The 21,825-nt window shown below is 63.8% G+C and overlaps 1 protein-coding gene across 1 annotated transcript in view; it reads right to left on the bottom strand.

Annotated features, from left to right (window-relative positions):
- Nucleotides 1-14,614, bottom strand: part of SEC14L5 (SEC14 like lipid binding 5) — a 45,107-nt gene extending 30,493 nt beyond the window's left edge. The window contains exon 1 of the mRNA XM_054180715.1: nt 14,547-14,614. Within this exon, the coding sequence (XP_054036690.1) occupies nt 14,547-14,609 (63 nt within the window). The 5' untranslated portion in view covers nt 14,610-14,614. The remainder of the gene's footprint in view (nt 1-14,546) is intronic.
- Nucleotides 14,615-21,825: the final 7,211 nt, after the last annotated feature.

The following is a 21,825-nucleotide window of genomic DNA, read 5'->3' as shown; positions in this document are numbered from 1 at the left end:
GCAGGGGGCAGAGCCGCTCCCCCCGCGGGCAGGCAGGCAGGCAGGGGGCACAGCCGCTCCCCCCGCGGGCAGGCAGGCAGGGGGCAGAGCCGCTCGCCCCGCGGGCAGGCAGGCAGGGGGCACAGCCGCTCCCCCCGCGGGCAGGCAGGCAGGGGGCAGAGCCGCTCCCCCCGCGGGCAGGCAGGCAGGGGGCAGAGCCGCTCGCTCCGCGGGCAGGCAGGCAGGCAGGGGGCAGAGCCGCTCCCCCCGCGGGCAGGCAGGCAGGGGGCAGAGCCGCTCCCCCCGCGGGCAGGCAGGCAGGGGGCACAGCCGCTCCCCCCGCGGGCAGGCAGGCAGGCAGGGGGCAGAGCCGCTCCCCCCGCGGGCAGGCAGGCAGGCAGGGGGCAGAGCCGCTCCCCCCGCGGGCAGGCAGGCAGGGGGCACAGCCGCTCCCCCCGCGGGCAGGCAGGCAGGGGGCAGAGCCGCTCGCCCCGCGGGCAGGCAGGCAGGGGGCACAGCCGCTCGCCCCGCGGGCAGGCTGGCAGGGGGCACAGCCGCTCCCCCCGCGGGCAGGCTGGCAGGGGGCACAGCCGCTCGCCCCGCGGGCAGGCTGGCAGGGGGCACAGCCGCTCGCCCCGCGGGCAGGCAGGCAGGGGGCACAGCCGCTCGCCCCGCGGGCAGGCAGGCAGGGGGCACAGCCGCTCGCCCCGCGGGCAGGCAGGCAGGCAGGGGGCACAGCCGCTCCCCCCGCGGGCAGGCAGGCAGGGGGCACAGCCGCTCGCCCCGCGGGCAGGCAGGCAGGGGGCACAGCCGCTCCCCCCGCGGGCAGGCAGGCAGGCAGGGGGCAGAGCCGCTCCCCCCGCGGGCAGGCAGGCAGGGGGCACAGCCGCTCGCCCCGCGGGCAGGCAGGCAGGGGGCACAGCCGCTCCCCCCGCGGGCAGGCAGGCAGGCAGGGGGCAGAGCCGCTCCCCCCGCGGGCAGGCAGGCAGGCAGGGGGCAGAGCCGCTCCCCCCGCGGGCAGGCAGGCAGGGGGCACAGCCGCTCCCCCCGCGGGCAGGCAGGCAGGGGGCAGAGCCGCTCGCCCCGCGGGCAGGCAGGCAGGGGGCACAGCCGCTCGCCCCGCGGGCAGGCTGGCAGGGGGCACAGCCGCTCCCCCCGCGGGCAGGCTGGCAGGGGGCACAGCCGCTCGCCCCGCGGGCAGGCTGGCAGGGGGCACAGCCGCTCGCCCCGCGGGCAGGCAGGCAGGGGGCACAGCCGCTCGCCCCGCGGGCAGGCAGGCAGGGGGCACAGCCGCTCGCCCCGCGGGCAGGCAGGCAGGCAGGGGGCACAGCCGCTCCCCCCGCGGGCAGGCAGGCAGGGGGCACAGCCGCTCGCCCCGCGGGCAGGCAGGCAGGGGGCACAGCCGCTCCCCCCGCGGGCAGGCAGGCAGGCAGGGGGCAGTGCCGCTCCCCCCGCGGGCAGGCAGGCAGGGGGCACAGCCGCTCGCCCCGCGGGCAGGCAGGCAGGGGGCACAGCCGCTCCCCCCGCGGGCAGGCAGGCAGGCAGGGGGCAGAGCCGCTCCCCCCGCGGGCAGGCAGGCAGGCAGGGGGCACAGCCGCTCGCCCCGCGGGCAGGCAGGCAGGGGGCAGAGCCGCTCGCTCCGCGGGCAGGCAGGGGGCACAGCCGCTCCCCCCGCGGGCAGGCAGGCAGGGGGCACAGCCGCTCCCCCCGCGGGCAGGCAGGCAGGGGGCAGAGCCGCTCCCCCCGCGGGCAGGCAGGCAGGGGGCAGAGCTGCTCGCCCCGCGGGCAGGCAGGGGGCACAGCCCAGCAGCAGCAGCTGGGCATGCAGCGCACTTGTGCTCCAGCAGACTCCCTGAGAGCAGGCAGGAAACAAACTCTCAGGACTTAGAGTATTTACAGAGTACAGAATGAACCAGGTTGGAAGGGACCTTGGAGAGCACCAAGTCCAACCTATCCCCCAGCACCATCTGAGCAACTCAACCATGGCACCAAGGGCCTCAGCCAGGCTCTTCCTGAACACCTCCAGGGATGGGGACTCCACCACCTCCCTGGGAGCACATCCCAATGGCAAATTCCTCTTGCTGGGAAGAACCTTCTCCTCACCTCCAGCCTAAACCTCCCCTGGCACAGCTTGAGACTATATCCTCTTGTTCTGCTGCTGGGTGCCTGGGAGCAGAGCCCAACCCCCAGCTGGCTCCAACCTCCCTGCAGGGAGTTGCAGAGAGCAAGAAGGTCTCCCCTGAGCCTCCTCTTCTGCAGGCTAAGCAACCCCAGCTCCCTCAGCTCTAACTCCTCCTGTGCATCTCTCTCCAGATCGAGGTCATTTCAGCTTCTGGCCTTCCAGGAGACCCTGCAGCCCCTCCTCCTGCTTGCCCTCCCTGGTAGATGGCCCCACAGACAATGATCCCTTTGCTCTGGGCTCACCAGCACAGGCACCAGCTCCTGGCTAGCCACAGTACAGTGCAGCAGATGTGGAACAGCTGGCAGCAGGCAGGGAGCAGGTGGGTATTTGGGGTGGGCTCAGGGAGAAGAGGAGCAGGATCTGCAGAGCAGCTGGAAAGGTCCTGGGGGCCTGAGGAGACAAACCAACAACCACCACCACTTCTGAGGGGAGGAAGAAAGAGCTTTGCCAGCAGCAAGGCCGCTGGACCACGGCAGCCAGGCTGCAAACACTGACCCAGGGGCATCTCTGCCTGGACTCCAGCCAAAGATTGGCCTCATTGCTGCAGATCTTGGTGAAAGAATGCAACTGTAGCTGCCTGCTGCAGGGCAGAGCAGCAAACCTCCCCCAGGCAGGCCAGGGGCTGCAGCTGCACAAAGCTAATGCAGGAAACTACCAAGGAGCCTGAGCTCCTGCTGGGGAGGAACAGTGTCCCATGCAGGCTGCTCTGCTGCAGCCTCCTCTGCACACCACACAGAGGAACCTCGCTGGGGGAGCACTGCAAGACCTCCTTCATCCAGGGCAAGCACAGAGCCCTGCCCCTGGGGAGGAACAAGCCCTAGAGCAGGACAGGGGAGGAGAGAGCTGCTGGGAAGCAGCTCTGTGGAGAAGGACCTGGGAGTGCTGGGGGACAGCAAGGTCCCCAGGAGCCAGCAACGTGCTCTCATGGCCAGGAAGGTGTCCTGGGGGGAATGAGGAAGAGTGTGGCCAGCAGGGCAAGGGAGGTTCTCCTCCCCCTCTACTCTGTCCTAGCAAGGCCACATCTGGAGTCCTGGGTCCAGTTCTGGGTTCCCCAGGTCAGGAGAGACAGAGAACTGCTGGAGAGAGCCCAGGGCAGGCTGCAGAGCTGCTGAGGGGCCTGGAGCAGCTCTGGGAGCAGCAAAGGCTGAGAGCCCTGGGGCTGAGAGCCTGCAGAAGAGCAGCCCCAGAGGGCAGCTGAGCAATGCTCAGCAAGAGCTAAAGGAGCTGTGGGGGGCAAGAGGCTGGGGCCAGGCTCTGCTGAGTGCTGCCCAGGGCCAGCACAAGGGGCAAGGGGCAGCAAGTGTCAGGCAGGAGGTTGGAGCTGAGCAGGAGGAGAAAGTTGTTTGGGGTGAGGCTGCTGGAGGCCTGGAGCAGGCTGCCCAGAGAGGTTGTGGAGTGTCCTGGTGTGGAGAGCTTCCAACCCCCCCTGGGCACTGTGCTGCTGGGCAGGGTGCTGGGGGTGCCCTGCTGGAGCAGGGCTTGGGCTGGGGCAGCTCCAGAGCTCCCTTGCAGCCTCCCCCTGCTGGGGCTCTGTGAAGTGACAAAGAGCACAACTGTGGCAGCTACACCTTGCCCAGGAGCTCTGCTGGCTGCCTGGACACATCTGAGAGAGATGTGGAGACAGAGAGAGGCACCCCCAGGGGTGCTGCATGCCAGTGCCTCACACCCCAGGGAGCAAAGCACAGCACTCAAGCGGCACAGCAGCCTCCCAGCTCCCTGAGCCACCCCCAGCCCAGGCTGCCTCACACAGCAGCAGCACCAGAGGACAACCTCTCCTTGCCAGGGGCTGCTGCCAGCAGTGAGAGGAGTTGGCCATCATCTGGGGTCAGGCTTGGGCAGGTCACTGGGCTTGGAGCTTGCAAACAAATCCATGCCAGGGCCTGAGGGGGGGAGTTTTCTCACCACTTAAGCAGGGACTAAGAGAGTTTGTTATTTGTCTGGATGCCAGATGCAGATGGGGGACAGGTGGTGACCCCCACATGGAGATGGGGCACAGGTGGTGACCCCCAGGGGCCTGCACTGGGACCAGAGCTGTGCAGCATCTTCCTCAATGCCACAGAGCCTGAGGCACCCTGAGCAGGGCTGCAGGGCACAGCAGGCTGAGTGGGGTTGGTAAGGCTGAAGGAGGGGAAGGCAGCCAGAGGGACCTGGACAGGCTGCAGGGGTGGCTGAGGAAAGCCTCAGGAGGTTCAGCAAGGCCAACTGCAAGGTCCTGCAGTCCTTGACATCAGCCCAGGCTGGGGGGGATGAGACTGAGAGCAGCCCTGCAGGGAAGGCCTTGGGGGTGCTGGGGGGGAGAAGCTGGGCAGGAGCCAGCAATGGGCACTGGCAGCACAGGAGGCCAAGGGCAGCCTGGGCTGCAGCCACAGCAGGGTGGCCAGAGCTGGAGAGAGGATCCTGCCCTCTGCTCTGCTCTGGGGAGACCTCCCCTGCAGGGCTGGGGCCAGGTATGGGACCCTCAGCACAAGAGAGACCTGGAGCTGCTGGAGAGGGGCCAGAGGAGGCCACAGCGATGCTCAGAGGCTGCAGAACCTCCCCTGTGGGGCCAGGCTGGGAGAGCTGGGGCTGTGCAGCCTGCAGAAGAGAAGGCTGCAGGCAGACCTCAGAGCAGCCTCCCAGGACCTGAAGGGCTCCAGGAGAGCTGGGGAGGGACTTGGAACAAGGGCTGGGAGTGCCAGGCCCAGGGCCAATGGCTTTGAGCTGGGAGAGAGGAGACTGAGAGTGGAGAGGAGGAAGAAATTCCTTGCAGTGAGGCTGGGGAGACTCTGGCACAGGCTGCCCAGGGAGGCTGTGGCTGCCTCCTGCCTGGAGGTGTTGAGGGCCAGGCTGGATGAGGCCCTGAGCAGCCTGTGCTGGTGGGAGGGGTCCCTGCCCGTGGCAGGGGGGCTTGGAGCTGGATGAGATCTGAGGTCCCTTCCAAGCCAACCTCTCTGTGATGACCCCCACAAGCCACATGGAGCAGGCCCCAGGCAGCCCTCAGAAGGGAGCTGCTGCAGGGCCCCAGCCCCCTGCCTGCTGCAGGGCCCCAGCCCCCTGCCTGCTGCAGGGCCCCAGCCCCCTGCCTGCTGCAGGGCCATGTCTCACACCACAGCCTCCAGGGAGGCTTCAGCTCGGTGCTCAGCTGCCTGCTGCTGGCTCTCAGCCTGGAGGAGGGGGTGGCAGGGGCAGGGAGTGAGCACATCCTGGGTGCAGCTGGGAGAGCCATCCCAGCTGACACATCTCCCCAGCAGGAAGGTGATTGGGGTATTTATAGCCTAATCTTGACAGCATGATTGCCAGCCACACTGCAGCAGCCTGCCTTGACTCAACGCTGCCTGCTCTGGGGGCAGGGAAATGTTAACCCAGCAGCTGCTGCCAGCCACAGCAAACTCAGCTGCAGGCCAGGGCAGAGCAGAGAAGGGAAGCTGAACCTTGGAAGCAGCTGGCACAGAGCACAGCTGCAGCACAGGTGGTGTGGCTGCACCCCAGGCAGGAGCTCTGGGTCAATCCTGCCAGCCTGAGAGATCCTCTCTGCAAGGGGGGGAGCCAGTTCCTCAGCACAGCTGAGCTGAGCCCTGGGGCATCCCCTGCCGTGCACTGAACACCAAGAGCAGCTCTCTGAAAGCATTTCACAGAAGGCCTCAGGTGGGAAAGGACCTCAGCATCTCCTGCAAGCCCCTGCCATGGGCAGGGACACTTCTCACCTGATTGCCCAAGGCCTCATCCAGCCTGGCCTTCAGCACCCCCAGGCAGGAGGCAGCCACAGCCTCCCTGGGCAGTCTGGGCCAGAGGCTCCCCAGCCTCACACTCAACAGCTTCTTCCTCAGCTCCACTCTAACCCTGCTCTGCCTCAGCTCCAAACCCTTCCCCCTTGGCCTGGCTCAGACCCCCTCAGCAAAAGTTCCTCTGCAGCCTTCCTGCAGGATCCCTTCAGGTGCTGGCAGCAGCTCTGAGGAGCCCCTGGAGCCTTCTCCTCTGCAGGCTGCACAGCCCCAGCTCCCTCAGCCTGTGCTCCCAGCAGAGCTGCTCCAGCCCTGGCAGCATCTCTGGGGCCTCCTCTGGCCTCTCTGCAGCAGCTCTGTGTCCTTCTGCTGCTGGGGACAGCAGAGCTGGAGGCAGGGTTGGAGGTGAGGTCTGAGCAGAGCAGAGCCCAGGGGCAGGATCCCCTCTGCTGCCCTCTGCCCACCCTGCTCTGGCTGCAGCCCAGCACACAGCTGCCTGAGGGCTGCAGGAGCTGCACTTCCCCCCACTTACAGCTGGATCCTTTCTCAGTCTCTGGGGTGGTGCCATCCAGCAGCACACTTCAGAGGGTGGCTGCAAACTGTGTCCTCACCTGTGTCACAGCAGCTCCAAGGGAGCTTCCCAGCACTGGGCTCCATGGCATCTGCAGCTGTCCCAAGGGCAGAGAGAGCAGCAAGGCCCTGCAGGAACCTCTGATCTGGCACTGCTGGAGGGGCTGCACCTAGAGCTTCACCCCAGCCTCTGCAGCTGCTCTGCCAAGCCCTGCTCAGGCTGCTCCATCACTGCTGCTCCAGAGGGGTTCAGCTGCCAGGAACTGCCCCAGCAGCTCCCTGAGCTGCCACTTGCCAGCAGGGGCTGGGAACTGCCACAAACCAGTGAGGATTCTGCTTCTCCTTATTTAAACTCAGCCTCTCGTCAGCCTGCAGCAGTGACAACAGCTTGGAGCTGCAGCTCACAGAATCCCAGCTTGGGATGGGTCACAGAACCCCATCCAGGAGCTCTTAAAACAGCAGCACTGGGGGTAGAGGTCTGAATGTCTCACAGATGCAGTTTGGGTTCGCAGCACCCCAGCAGGGTGAGGCTGCAAGGGAGCTCTGGAGCTGCCCCAGCCCAAGCCCTGCTCCAGCAGGGCACCCCCAGCACCCTGCCCAGCAGCACAGTGCCCAGGGGGGGTTGGAAGCTCTCCACACCAGGACACTCCACAACCTCTCTGGGCAGCCTGCTCCAGGCCTCCAGCAGCCTCACCCCAAACAACTTTCTCCTCCTGCTCAGCTCCAACCTCCTGCCTGACACTTGCTGCCCCTTGCCCCTTGTGCTGGCCCTGGGCAGCACTCAGCAGAGCCTGGCCCCAGCCTCTTGCCCCCCACAGCTCCTTTAGCTCTTGCTGAGCATTGCTCAGCTGCCCTCTGGGGCTGCTCTTCTGCAGGCTCTCAGCCTTTGCTGCTCCCAGAGCTGCTCCAGGCCCCTCAGCACATGGGGACATCCCAGGCAGTGATGGCAGTGAGGTACCTCAGAAGCTCCCTGCCAAGCAGCGTGCTGCAGACCCAGCCAGCTCCACTGCACAGCTGCTGGAGCCTCCATGGCCTGGCTGTGCTGTGATCACACAGGGTGAGGCTGTCACCAAACCAGCCCCCAGCAGGGACATGATCCTGGCTAGGCAGCAGCCTGCTTGCTCACCACACTGCTTTCACACCACCCTCTCTGCCCTCACACCCAGCCCCCCCTGCCTCACCCAGCCCCAAGCTGCACTGCAGGCTGGCTGGGGCACAGCACTCTGCTGCTGGCTGCCTACCCAGCTAAAGAGGCCTTGGAGCTTCTGCTGCAACAGCATCACCTCAGGCAGGGACATAGAGCCCCCCCCCAGGACACCCCAACAGCAGAGGAGAGCTTGCACCAGAGAGCAGGACTCGAGCAGCATCCTGACCCACTCAGTGTGCTCCAGGCAACAGGCAGAAGTCATTCAGTGAAGCTATTTGAGCACAGAACCTCTTGAACACAGGGACTGGGGGAAAGGCACAAATCCAAAGCACCCTGAAAGCAATTCCAGCTGGCAGGATCTGAGTCACACAACTGCTTTGCTGTCTGAGCTCACCCAGTCCAGCCTGCACCCAGACCCTGGCCCCAAGAGCCAGGGCCACCCTGTCCTGAACACCCCCAGGGGTGGGGACTCCACCACCTCCCTGGGCAGCCTGGGCCAGGGCTTAAGAACCCTCTTCCAATGTCCAACTCAAACCTCCCCTGGAGCAACTGGAAGCCATTTCCTCTTGTCCTGTCCCTAGGGAGCAGAGCCCAAGCCCCAGCTGGCTGCAGCCTCCTCTCAGGGAGCTGCAGAGAGCAAGGAGGTCTCCCTCAGCCTCCTCTTCTCCAGCCTCAACACCCCCAGCTCCCTCAGCTGCTCCTCCCCAGACCCTTCCCCAGCTCTCTTGCCCTTCTCTGGCCCTGCTCCAGCTCCTCAGTGTCATTCTTTGAGTCCAAGAAGGACATTCAGCCCAGAGCTGAACCCAGCACTCAAGCTGTGGCCTGCCCAGTGCCCAGCCCAGGGGCACAATCCCTGCCCTGCTGGCCAGCACTCAGAGTTTCTTCTGCAGCTGGAGCTGAGATCCAAACCAGCAAGGAGCTGCCTGCAGTTCCACTGCTACTGAGCCCCCTCAGCACCACTGGCACAGAACAGCCTTGGGATGGGGCAGTGACCAGGGGAAGGAGTGCAGACCCATGCCCAGCCCAGGGGCTGCTTCAGCAGGAGCAGGCACAGCAGAAGACATCTCACCCAGGCAGCAGGGAGCTTGCTTTTGATGGCCTCTGCCCCCCTGGGAGAGGATGAGGCAGGGAAGAAGGTGGAGCAGGGCTGCTGGCTGCTGCTTCCTTCATGGGAGCAACTCCTGCCTCCAAATGAACCTGCACCATTTGGAGCCTGAGCCAAGTCTGCTGCCCAGCCCCTGAGCAACCTGAGAGCCCCAGCACGGGGAGGGGGCCCAGGAGCCACCACCCTGCTGCCATCCACTCCCTCAGCTACCTTCCGTGGAGACCTTGAGCAACCTGAGCTGCTGGGAGCTGCTCAGGGCTGGGGCTTGGAACTGGGTGATCCCTTCCAGTCCAGGAGTCTGGGAACTAAAGGCCAGCAGCTGCTGCTGGACAGCAGAAAGGCTGCTTGGAAGTGCAGTGGGAGGCCAGGCCCAGGCTTGGACCAGGCTTGGACCAGGCTTTCACCAGGCAGGGCACCAACAGGGCTGGGGGATGCTGAGCAGAAGCAAGGCCTGAACAGCAGCCAGGAAGCCCCCAAGCAACTGCTCCTGGTCCCAGATGAAAGACTGCCTGCAGCAGAAGCAGCCCAGGCTGAAGAGCTGGCACAGCAGCCCCCGGGGGGGGAGGCACCGAAGCAGCCCCGGGGGGGGGGGCACTGCTGTGCTGGAGTGGTGTGGCTGATAAGGCTGAAGGGTGGGAGCCACCCAAAGGGACCTGGACAGGCTGAGGAGAACCTCAGGAGGCTCAATAAAGCCAAGTGAGGAAGAGACACTGAGGAGACCTCATTGTGGCCTTCCAGGATCTGCAGGGGGGGGGGGGACAGGAAAGCTGGGGAGGGACTTTGGAGGGTGTCAGGGAGGGATAGGACTGGGGGGGATGGAGCAGAACTAGAAGTGGGGAGCTGGAGATTGGCTGTGAGGAAGAAGTTGTTGGCCAGGAGGGTGGTGAGAGCCTGGCACAGGCTGCCCAGGGAGGTGGTGGCAGCCTCCTGCCTGGAGGTGTTTGCAGCCAGGCTGGAGGTGGCTGTGAGCAACCTGCTGCAGTGTGAGGTGTCCCTGGCCATGGCAGGGGGTTGGGGCTGGCTGAGCCTTGAGCTCCCTTCCAGCCCTGACAGTGCTGTGGTTCTAAGTGCAAGGTCCTGCACCTGGGTCAGGGCAATCCTCATTATCAATCCAGGCTGGGGGTGAGGAGGTTGAGAGCAGCCCTGCAGGGAAGGGCTTGGGGGTGCTGGGGGTGGGGAGGAGCTGGGCAGGAGCCAGCAATGGGCTGGCCCATTGCCAGAGTTGGAAAGAGAGGATCCTGCCCCTCTGCTCTGCTCTGGGGAGACCTCACCTGCAGGGCTGGGGCCAGGTATGGGACCCCCAGCACAAGAGAGACCTGGAGCTGCTGGAGAGGGGCCAGAGGAGGCCACAGAGATGAGCAGAGGCTGCAGAACCTCCCCTGTGGGGCCAGGCTGGGAGAGCTGGGGCTGTGCAGCCTGGAGAAGAGAAGGCTCCAGGCAGACCTCAGAGCAGCCTCCCAGGACCTGAAGGGCTCCAGGAGAGCTGGGGAGGGGCTGTGGGGATAGGACCTGAGGCAATGGCTTGGAAGTGGAGCAGGGCAGAGTTAGGTTGGACACCAGGAGGGAGCTCTGCACAGGGAGGCTGGGGAGACTCTGGCACAGGCTGCCCAGGGAGGTGCTTGAGGCCTCATCCCTGGAGCCATCGAAGCTCAGCCTGGCTGTGTCCCTGGGCAGCCTGCTCTGGCTGGAGCTGTCCCTGCTGCCTGCAGGGGCTGGGACAGGAGGCCCTTGGAGGCTCTCTCCCAGCCCAGGGCAGGCTGTGACCTTGCTTCCCAGAGCTCAGGCTCTCAGCTGCTGCTCTAAGTGTGTCAGCAGCCGCCCTGGGCAGCGGCAGGCAGGGAGCTGAAGCAGAAGGCAGCCCTGACTCCCAGCACAGGGCTCAGAGCAGCTTGGGTGGAAGCACAGAGCACAGCTCACAGACACCATGAGGTCTGCTGCTGCAGGCTGCCAAAGGCCTGAGCCCTGCTCTGTCCTAGCTAAAGCAGGGCAGGTGCTGAGGGGACAGCAGTGACCCTCTGCAAGGCTGTACACAGAGGCTGCCATGCAGCAGCCTCAGGGCCAGCTCTCTTTTCACACTCTCCTTTGGGGAGTTTCAGCCTCTAAGCCCTGAGGTTATCATTTGAAGAGCTGCTTTTGGATCCTTTTATGGGAGTGGGGATTAGGAGCAAAGCAGGAGAAAGCATCTGCTGGGAGTGAGGCCAGGGGTGGAAAGATGTCCTCTGGTTAGCTGGGAGGACTCTGAACAGGAAAGAGAGGTCCTGAATGACCAGGAGAGAGGCAAGGGCACAGAACCCTGGAGGGGCTTGGGTTAGAAGGGACCTCAGACATTATCTGCTCCATGGGCAGGGACACCTCTCAGCTAGGCTTGGTTGCTCAGGGCCTCATCCAGCCTGGCCTTCAGCACCCCCAGGCAGGAGGCAGCCACAGCCTCCCTGGGCAGCCTGGGCCAGAGGCTCCCCAGCCTCACACTCAACAACTTCTTCCTCAGCTCCACTCTAACCCTGCTCTGCCTCAGCTCCAAACCCTTCCCCCTTGGCCTGGCTCAGACCCCCTCAGCCAAAGTTCCTCTGCAGCCTTCCTGCAGGATCCCTTCAGGTGCTGGCAGCAGCTCTGAGGAGCCCCTGGAGCCTTCTCCTCTGCAGGCTGCACAGCCCCAGCTCCCTCAGCCTGTGCTCCCAGCAGAGCTGCTCCAGCCCTGGCAGCATCTCTGTGGCCTCCTCTGAGCTCTCTGCAGCAGCTCTGTGTCCTTCTGCTGCTGGGGCCAGCAGAGCTGGAGGCAGGGTTGGAGGTGAGGCCTGAGCAGAGCAGAGCCCAGGGGCAGGATCCCCTCTCTTCCCTGGAGGGAGGGGAAGGCAGCTCTCCTCCCATGGACTTGGAGCCTCAGGCAGGACCTGCAAGCTGCTGCCTGCAGGCAGCACACAGGAGCTAGCAGGCTGTGAATCCACAGCCACAACAACACAGGGGTGAGCAGGAGGAGCTCAGCACCAGGCACAGCCCCCAGGCTGAGCCACACAAGTGCACTCCAGCCAGGAGCAGGGGTGAGACACGGTGCTGCTGGTGGCAGAGCTCGGCAGCAGGCATGGCCAACAAGGCCAGGAAGCAGGGACTCCACTGCCTCCCTTGGCTCAGACATCCCCATCCTATCTGAGGCCCTCACACCCAGCACAGAGCTCTCTGCAGCTGAGCCACACACTGGCAGAGCTGGAAGGGACCTCTGCAGACCACCCAGCACAAAGCCCTGCCAGGGCAGGGCACGCAGGGACACAGCCAGGGGGGGCTGGAAGCTCTGCAGAGAAGGAGACTCCAGAACCCCTCTGGGCAGCCTGCTGCAGGGCTCTGCCACCCTCACAGGGCAGAAGTTCCTCCTCATGTTCAGATGGAACTTTCTGTGGTCAGTTTGTGCTCAGTGCCTCTTGTCCTGTCCCTGAGAAGAGCCTGGCCCTGTCCTCCTGACATCCACCCCTCAGATACCTGCAAGCATTGATCAGATGCCCCCTCAGCCTCCTCTTGTCCAGCCTGCCCAGCCCCAGCTCTCAGCCTCTCCTCACACAATCCCATGGATTCCTCACCTCTGCAGCACAGGGTCCTGCATCCCCTGGGCAGCTCAGGCTGTGCCATGGGCTAAGGGATGTGTCAGGAAGAGCATTTCCCCCCCTGGAGCCACAGATGCCTTGGTCTAGGGAGGTTCCCCTGTCCCTCTGCTCTGCCCTGGGGACACCACAGCTGGAATGCTGTGTCCAGTTCTGGGCTCTCCAGTTCCAGAGAGACAGAGACCTGCTGGGGGAAGCCCAGGGGAGGCTGTGAGGATGATGAAGAGACTGGCACATCTGTGTGAGGGGGAAAGGCTCAGAGCCCTGGGGCTGGTTAGCCTGGGCAGGAGAAGGCTGAGAGGGGATCTGGTCAATGTCTATCAATATGTGAGGGGTGGGGGCAGGATGAAGGGGGCTGGCTCTGCTCAGTGGTGCCCAGTGACAGGACAAGGGGCAACAGGTACAAGCTGGGACCCAGGAGGTTCCACCCCAACAGGAGGAGAAACTTCTTTGGTGTGAGGGTGGCAGAGCCCTGGAGCAGGCTGCCCAGGGGGGTTGTGGAGTCTCCTTCTCTGGAGACTTCCAAGCCCCACCTGGCTGTGCCCTGCCCTGGGTGCCCCTGCTCTGGCAGGGGGTTGGACTCAAGCCTCAGAGGTCCCTTCCACCCCCTCCCATCCTGTGAACAAAGCACAAGTGTCTCAGGGTGCACAGAGCCCTGTGAAACAAGGAGGTGTCTCGAGGTCAGCCACAAGACCTCTGCCTTCCTCCTGGCAACCACAGACTGAGACCCCCAAAGGCTCACACAGAGCACTTGAGGGGAGCAGCTGAGTGGCAGCTCCCAGCTCTGGGGAGGCTGCTGTCAGATGGCTGCAGCAGCAGCTCAGCAGCAGCTCCACGTGCTGAGGAGCAGCCTGCTGCACACCCACCCTGCCTGCACACCCTGCAGCCACTGCCAGGCACAGCTGAGAGCCCTTGGAAGCCTTGCTGCCTCCACAGGAGCCACTCACATGGACAGCAGCTCTGCCACCAGCCTTAGACTGCTGCACAGGGAGGCTGCACAGAGAGCTATGGAGAGGCTGCACCAATGGGCTAAGGTCAGCTGCAGGCTGGGTCCTGCCAGCCCAGGCAGGCTCCAGGCTGGGGGCAGAGTGGCTGCAAAGTGCCCAGCAGAGAAGGCCCTGGGGGTGCTGGGTGCCAGCAGCTGGAGAGGAGCCAGGGGGGCAAGAAGGGCAGCAGCAGCCTGGGCTGGAGCAGCACTGGGGTGGCAGCAGCAGCAGGACAGGGATTGTGCCCACTGGTGAGACCACAGTTTGAGTGCTGGGTTCAGCTCTGGGCTCCTCACTGCAGGAAGGACCTTGAGGAGCTGGAGCAGGGCCAGAGAAGGGCAAGAGAGCTGGGGAAGGGTCTGGAGAAGAGGGCTGGGGAGGAGCAGCTGAGGGAGCTGGGGGTGGTGAGCCTGGAGAAGAGGAGGCTGAGGGAGACCTCCTTGCTCTCTGCAAGGGGACAGAAGGAGAGGCAATGGCCTGAAACTGTGCCAGGGGAGGGTTAGGTTGGAGAGAAGGCAAAATGTCTTTGGTGCCAGAGTGGTCAGGGCCTGGCAGAGGCTGCCCAGGGGGATGGTGGAGTCCCCATGGCTGGAGGGGTTGCAGAACCCTGTGGCCATGGCACCTGGGGCCATGGTGGGGTTGGGTTGGGTTGATGTTGGACTGGGTGCTCTTGGAGGACTCTTCCAACCCAAACAGTTCCATGTCTCTAAGTCACTCTTGGCCTTCAGAAGGAAGGGGACTAACAGCTCTGCTAAACTAATGGGGCTGGAGTTTGTTGAACAACTAAGGCATGGCCTTGACCATCCCAGCACTGCAATCCCAGGCAAGCTGAGGCCCTGCAAGCTAACAGCAGTGAAGCACCTGGAAAGCAAACCCAGCCCCAGCCCTCTGGCACTCTGCTAACAAGCTGGAGGGGAGGAGAAAGTTCTTCCCAGAGAGATGAATTGGCCATTGGGCTGTGCTGCCCAGGGAGGTGGAGTCCCCACCCCTGGAGGTGTTCAAAAGGGGCTGGGATGTGGCACTTGGAGCCATGGGTTAGCTGTCAGGGGGTGCTGGGTGACAGCTTGGACTTGGTGACCTCTGAGGTCCTTTCCAACCTCACTGATTCTATGAACTTCTGATTTGATTTTTCCCTGGGAAACTGCAGAGAGGTCTCACAGAGCAAAACAAAATGAAAAGGGAACTAAACCTTTGCTGCTGCAACCTCCCCAGGAGGCTGCAGGCAGGAGGGGAGTCCCCAGGTGGCAGCAGCCCTGGGGAGGCTGGGGAGCAGGGGTGGTACTCACTGCCATGACCAGCTCAAAGGGGTACTTGTAGACTCGAACTGGGGACTGGTACTTCTGCACCATGGTCACCACCTGGAGCAGGGAGACACAAAGAGACAGGAACAGGTCAGATCCCTGCCACACACCAGCCCCAGGCAGTGCTGCAGGCTGGGGGCAGAGTGGCTGAGAGCAGCCAGGCAGAGAGGGACCTGGGGGTAGTGGTGGGCAGTGGCTGAACAGGAGCCAGCAGTGTGCCCAGGGGGCCAAGAAGGCCAAGGGCATCCTGGCCTGCAGCAGGAAGAGTGTGGCCAGCAGGAGCAGGGAAGTCCTTGTGCCCTGTGCTCAGCACTGCTCAGGCCACACCTGGAGTCCTGTGTCCAGCTCTGGGCTCCTCAGCTCAAGAAGGACATTGAGAGACTTGAAAGTGTCCAGAGAAGGGCAACAAAGCTGGGGAGGGGTCTGGGGCACAGCCCTGGGAGGAGAGGCTGAGGGAGCTGGGGTTGCTTAGCCTGCAGAAGAGGAGGCTCAGGGGAGACCTTCTTGCTCTCTGCAACTCCCTGCAGGGAGGTTGGAGCCAGGTGGGGGTTGGGCTCTGCTCCCAGGCAGCCAGCAGCAGAACAAGAGCACACAGTCTCAAGCTGTGCCAGGGGAGGTTCAGGCTGGAGGGGAGGAGGAAGTTCTTCCCAGCAAGAGGAATTTGCCATTGGGCTGTGCTGCCCAGGGAGGTGGTGGAGTCCCCATCTCTGGAGGTGTTCAAGAGGGGCTTGGATGTGGCACTTGGAGCCATGGGTTAGCTGTCAGGAGGTGCTGGGTGACAGCTTGGACTTGGTGATCTCTGAGGTCCTTTCCAATCTTACTGATTCTCTGAACACTGCAAGGCATTCCAGCCCCCTGCACAAACAGACCTTACAAGCAGCCTATAAATCCCAGAGAGGGCAGAGGAGCCATGGGTAGGCAGAGTGTGGCCAAGGGGCAGGGCTGGGCTGGCCACTAAATGAGTGCCTGATGCCCTCTGGGAGCCCTCTGCTTCCCAGGGGGAAGAGAAAGGGAGAGAGACTCATGGGGTGGGAAGGAAACTGAACCAGCTGGGATGGGAAGAAGAACAATGCCATGGGATAGAGACAGAGACACAAACCAGTACAGAACCCAAGCCCTGATGGCACCACTGGCACCACTGATGCTGGGGGCAGGCACTGGGCAAGTCCCAGAATGGATCCAGCACCAGAGGGGAACCAGACTCAGGAGCTCATGGGTTGGGCAGAAGATTCAGAGCCCTCCTGGGACACTGATCACTGAAGAAGAGGCTTGGCCCTGGGGATCCCTCAGCTCTCTCCTGAAGATGCCCTCCACAGGCTGCAGTCCCTTGGTGGGCAGCTGAGGGTCCCCTGTGCTGCCTGCTCCTCCCCACAGCTGCCACCTCCTGCCCCCCAAGGTGTGGCACAAGCTGTGGCAGTGCCCTTGGTGTGCCAGGAGCAAGTCTCAGGCAGAGCCCTTCTGCCCCCCAGCCCTTGGCAGGAGCTCTGCCCATCGGCTCCTCCCTGCTGGCAGCAGCCCCTGGCTGTGCCAAGCTGCCCTGAGCTGCAGGAGCCTCAGTGAGCAGAGGCTGAGGTGGGCAGGGACAGCACTGAGCAGGATCAGCTCTGCTCTAGCTCAAAGCAGGATGAACATCTTGCCCAGCATCAGTTAGCAAGGCAGGGGCAGAAGGCCAGGCAGGCCCTGCAGTGCCAGGCAGTGCAGCACCCAGCACATGGTGCTGTCCTTTCCCCCTTCCCAACAGGACTGCAGCAAATTCAGCTTGGAGCCCCTACATCACTCACAGCCCAGAGGCAAAGCCAGAATCAGTTGTCCTCTAGAGGAGCAGCCTGCCCTAGGAGCCCTGCAAAGCTGCAGTGGTGACTCCTGCCCTGAGCCCCCTTCCCTGCACCACATCTGCAACCATCAGGCAAAACCAAACCCTTGCTGAAAGCTTCCACAGCTGCCTGCATCACACACCTGGGCTGGGTTGGCAGAGCCCTCCAAGATCATCTCTAACTCCTCCAAGGCTGGGGCTGAGCCCTGGCCCTCAGCACCACAGCTCTGCCTCTCTGAAACACCTCCAGGGGTGGGGATTCAGCCACCTCCTTGGGCAGCCTGGGCCAGGCTTGGAGAACCCTTGCAGCAGAGTTGTTTCTCCTCATCTCCAACCTGAACCTCCCCTGGGGCAGCCTGAGGCCATCTCCTTTTGTCCTGTCCCTTGTTCCTTGGGAGCCACCTGGCTCCAGCCTCCTCTCAGGGAGCAAGGAGGGCTCCCTCAGCCTCCTCCAGGCTCAACACCCCCAGCTCCCTCCCCAGACCTTTCAAACTTCTTTCTTTTCACAGAGAGGGGAAGCTGAGGGCAAGCTGTGCCAGGCTGCAGCTTGTGTTGCTGTGAAGCTGCCACTGGCACACCCTCCAGGCTGGCCACACAGAGCAGGGCAGTGGTAGCATGGCTCAGGCTGCTCCCAGCTGCTGCCAGTGACCTCTGCAGCCCAGCCCCAGCCCCCTCAAGTGGCACAGGAGGGGACAAACGACTCCTCACACCAAGCAGCAGCCACACAGCTGGCTGGAAGCACTCAGGAGGGCTCTCAGCCCCCTTTGATGGTGGTTTAAATGCTTCTGGACACCAAGCAGCAGCCACACAGCTGGCTGGAAGCACTCAGGAGGGCTTTCAACCCCCTTTGACGGGGGTTTAAATGCTTCTGGACACCAAGCAGCAGCCACACAGCTGGCTGGAAGCACTCAGGAGGGCTTTCAGCCCCCTTTGATGGTGGTTTAAATGCTTCTGGACACCAAGCAGCAGCCACACAGCTGGCTGGAAGCACTCAGGAGGGCTTTCAGCCCCCTTTGATGGGGGTTTAAATGCTTCTGGACACCAAGCAGCAGCCACACAGCTGGCTGGAAGCACTCAGGAGGGCTTTCAGCCCCCTTTGACGGGGGTTTAAATGCTTCTGGACACCAAGCAGCAGCCACACAGCTGGCTGGAAGCACTCAGGAGGGCTTTCAGCCCCCTTTGATGGGGGTTTAAATGCTTCTGGACACCAAGCAGCTCTGAGCTGGTTTAAGCCAGGGAAAGAAGGGGCCAGGAAGCAGCATGGTTAAAGAGCAGGGCCTGATGCTAAGCTAGCAACCACATCCCACTGCCTGGATGCCTACTGCCTGCTTCCAGCTGAAGGCAGGCAGTAAGTGCAGGCAGTGCAAACAGTTCCCTGCTCAGCATGACAGTTCTCCCAGCCACCTCTCACTGTTCTCATCAGGATTCCTCCCTCACACTCCCTTGCTGGGGCTTTAACCCTCAAGTATGCATCACTAACCAGCATTTCCAGGAGCACATCACCGGGGCGGGGGGGGAGGAAAGAGTTATTAGGGCTGCTTTATGCAGCTCCTTTTCCTTTAAATCCCTCCTATTAATATCCTCTGTGAGCAGCAGAAGCAGCACTGACTGCCCTGCTGGCAGGAGATGCTGTGCTGATAGCACCCCACTCAAATTCCAGCAGGGAGCAGATGCAGCCCTGGGCAGCAGGATGCAGAGCAGCCCTCAGCCCAGCCCGGAGCCCAGCCTGGAGCCCTCACATCAGCCCGGAGCCCAGCCCGCAGCTCAGCCTTCACTTGAGCCTGCAGCCCAGCCCCCACCCCAGCCCAGCCCTCACCTCAGCCCAGCCTGGAGCCCAGCCCTCACATCAGCCCGGAGCCCAGCCTACAGCTCAGCCTTCACTTCAGCCTGCAGCCCAGCCCCCACCCCAGCCCAGCCCTCACCTCAGCCCTCAGCCCAGCCCGGAGCCCAGCCCAGCCCTCACATCAGCCCGGAGCCCAGCCCGCAGCCCAGCCCTCACCTCACCTCAGCCCAGCCCGGAGCCCAGCCTGCGGCTCAGCCTTCACTTCAGCCTGCAGCCCAGCCCTCACCCCAGCCCAGCCCTCACCCCAGCCCAGCCCTCACCTCAGCCCTCAGCCCAGCCCAGCCTGCGGCTCAGCCTTCACTTCAGCCTGCAGCCCAGCCCTCACCTCACCTCAGCCTGCAGCCCAGCCCTCACCCCAGCCCCCACCGCAGTCCAGCCCCCACCTCAGCCTGCAGCCCAGCCCTCACCTCAACGCCCACCCCAGCCCCCAAACCCAGCCCGCAGCCCAGCCCCGCCCCACCCTCAGCCCAGCCCTCACCTCAGCCCGCAGCCCAGCCCAGCCCTCACCTCAGCCCTCACCTCAGCCCGCAGCCCAGCCCAGCCCTCACCTCAGCCCGCAGCCCAGCCTGGAGCCCAGCCCAGCCCTCACATCAGCCCGGAGCCCAGCCCGCAGCTCAGCCTTCACTTCAGCCCACAGCCCAGCCCCCACCCCAGCCCAGCCCTCACCTCAGCCCTCAGCCCAGCCTGGAGCCCAGCCCAGCCCTCACATCAGCCCGGAGCCCAGCCCGCAGCTCAGCCTTCACTTCAGCCTGCAGCCCAGCCCCCACCCCAGCCCAGCCCTCACCTCAGCCCACAGCCCAGCCCAGCCCTCACCTCAGCCCACAGCCCAGCCCTCAGCCCAGCCCAGCCCTCACCACAGCCCAGCCCTCACCTCAGCCCACAGCCCAGCCCAGCCCCCACCTCAGCCCAGCCCAGCCTTCACCTCAGCCCACAGCCCAGCCCAGCCCCCACCTCAGCCCAGCCCAGCCTTCACCTCAGCCCACAGCCCAGCCCAGCCCTCACCTCAGCCCAGCCCTCACCCCAGCCCACAGCCCAGCCCCCACCCCAGCCCTCACCTCAGCCCAGCCCCGCCCTCAGCCCAGCCCTCACCTCAGCCCAGCCCTGCCCCGCCCTCAGCCCTCACCTCAGCCCCCAGCCCAGCCCTGACATTTTAAGCCCAAGAGAGTTGAAGGCAAGCAGAACATAGATTCCAAGAATGGGCTGGGTTGGAAGGGAGCTTCAAGATCATCCAGCCCCAAGCCCCTGCCATGGGCAGGGACCCCTCCCACCAGCACAGCTTGCTCAGGGCCTCATCCAGCCTGGCCTTCAGCACCTCCAGCCTTGGAGCCTCCACAGCCTCCCTGGGCAGCCTGTGCCAGAGTCTCCCCAGCCTCACTGCAAACAATTTCTTCCTCCTCTCCACTCTCAGTCTCCTCTCTCCCAGCTCAAAGCCATTGGCCCTGGGCCTGGCACTCCCAGCCCTTGTCCCAGGTCCCTCCCCAGCTCTCCAGGAGCCCTTCAGGTCCTGGGAGGCTGCTCTGAGGTCTGCCTGCAGCCTTCTCTTCTCCAGGCTGCACAGCCCCAGCTCTCCCAGCCTGGCTTCACAGGGGAGGTTCTGCAGCCTCTGCTCATCTCTGTGGCCTCCTCTGGAGCCTCTCCAGCAGCTCCAGGTCCTTCCTGTGCTGGGGGCCCCAGAGCTGGAGGCAGTGCTGCAGGTGGGGGCTGAGCAGAGCAGAGCAGAGGGGCAGAATCCCCTCCCTGTGCTGCTGCTCTCCCTGCTCTGGCTGCAGCTCAGCACTCAGCTGCCTCTGGGCTGCCAGGGACCAGTGCTGGCTCCTGGGGACTTTGTCACCAGCTGACCCCCACAAGGCCTTCTCCTCAGGGCTGCTCTCAGCCACTCCTCACCCAGCCTGGGCTTGTGCTTGGGTAGGTTCTCCCTGAGAGACAGCTGCAAAACACCCTCTGACAGCCAGAGCTCAGCAAGGGAGAGGGGAAAGAGACTTCACAAAGCTTTGAGTACCTGAGGAGGGGCAATGCTAGCAGCAGGATCTCACACTCAGCCACTCCACCGAGGATCACCTTGCTCAAGGGGCAACACAGGACTTGCTGAACCTCTTGGGGACTTGCTGAACCTCTTGGGGACTTGCTGCTGCTAGCAGGCAGCCTGTGCAGAAGTGAGCACAGAGAGCATCCAGCCCCCAGGGGAGTGAGCAGAGCAGGGCCAGGCAGGCAGGCAGCTATCAGGTATCAGGCAGCCGAGCCCGGAGGCACAGGGCACCTTGTAATGCAATGCTGGGGCAGGACCATGCCAAGAGCCAGAGCCAGGCCCTGCTGCACCCTGCCCAGGGGGCTCCCACAGCAGCAGAAGCCTCAGCACAGGGATCCAGCTGCCTCTCACTCCCTGTTCTGACCTTGCCTGCTGGACCAGGAAGCGCTGCAGCTCTGCAGGAAGAAGGCAGGGACCTCCAGAGGAGGAAGGCTGAGTGACAGCAGCCAGGCTGGATGGATCTCAGAGGTCTCTCCCAACCTCCACAGGAGGAGGAGTCTCAGGCAGAGTGTGGCCAGCAGGAGCAGGGAAGTCATCCTGCCCTGTGCCCAGCACTGCTCAGGCCACCCCTGGAGTCCTGTGTCCAGCTCTGGGCTCCTCAGCTCAAGAAGGACATTGAGAGACTTGAAGGTGTCCAGAGAAGGGCAACAAAGCTGGGGAGGGGTCTGGGGCACAGCCCTGGGAGGAGAGGCTGAGGGAGCTGGGGTTGCTTAGCCTGCAGAAGAGGAGGCTCAGGGGAGACCTTCTTGCTCTCTGCAACTCCCTGCAGGGAGGTTGGAGCCAGCTGGGGGTTGGGCTCCTCTCCCAGGCAGGCAAGCAGCAGCAGAACAAGAGGACACAGTCTCAAGCTGTGCCAGGGGAGGTTTAGGCTGGAGGGGAGGAGAAAGTTCTTCCCAGCAAGAGAGATTGGCCCTGGGGATGTGCTGCCCAGGGAGGTGGTGGAGTCCCCATCCCTGGAGGTGTTCAGGAAGAGCCTGGCTGAGGCCCTTGGTGCCATGGTTGAGTTGATCAGATGGTGGTGGGGGAGAGTTTGGACTTGGTGATCTCTGAGGTCTTTTCCAACCTTATTGATTCCATGATTGAGCCTAGAATCAGCCAGAAATGAAGCCAGCAGCCACAAAGGGATGGCACAAGCTGCAGTTCAACAGCCTTAACCATGCTTGGGCACAGCTGCAGCTCCCTGGGAGCTGCCACAGTTTCTTGTCCCACACTGCTCTTGCTGACAGAAAGAGCCAGGCAGGGAGGTGTATGAGGAGGGGCTGGGAGAGCTGGGTTTGTTCAGCCTGGAGCAGAGAAGGCTCAGGGCAGACCTTATCAGCATGGAGCAGGACACACAGGGTGGCTCCCAGGAGGGTGGAGACTGCCTTGGGAAAAACAAGGGCTGATGGGGACAAGTTCCTGCTGGGGAGACTCCCCTTGGGCTCCAGAAGGAAATGTTTCCCCATGGGCACAGGCAGGCACTGGAATCATCTCCCAGGGGCAGCAGGGCAGTGCCCTGCACTGGGCACTTTGCAGGCTCAGCTTGGCAGGGGTTGGGCCAGCTCATTTCAGCTGCTCTGGGACCTAGAGAGGATGGAGCAGG

Source organism: Dryobates pubescens, chromosome 4 (assembly GCF_014839835.1).
Source record: "Dryobates pubescens isolate bDryPub1 chromosome 4, bDryPub1.pri, whole genome shotgun sequence".
Classification (NCBI taxonomy): domain Eukaryota; kingdom Metazoa; phylum Chordata; class Aves; order Piciformes; family Picidae; genus Dryobates; species Dryobates pubescens.
The sequence above is the reverse complement of the archived record's forward strand: the minus strand, read 5'-3'. Positions and strand labels throughout refer to the sequence as shown.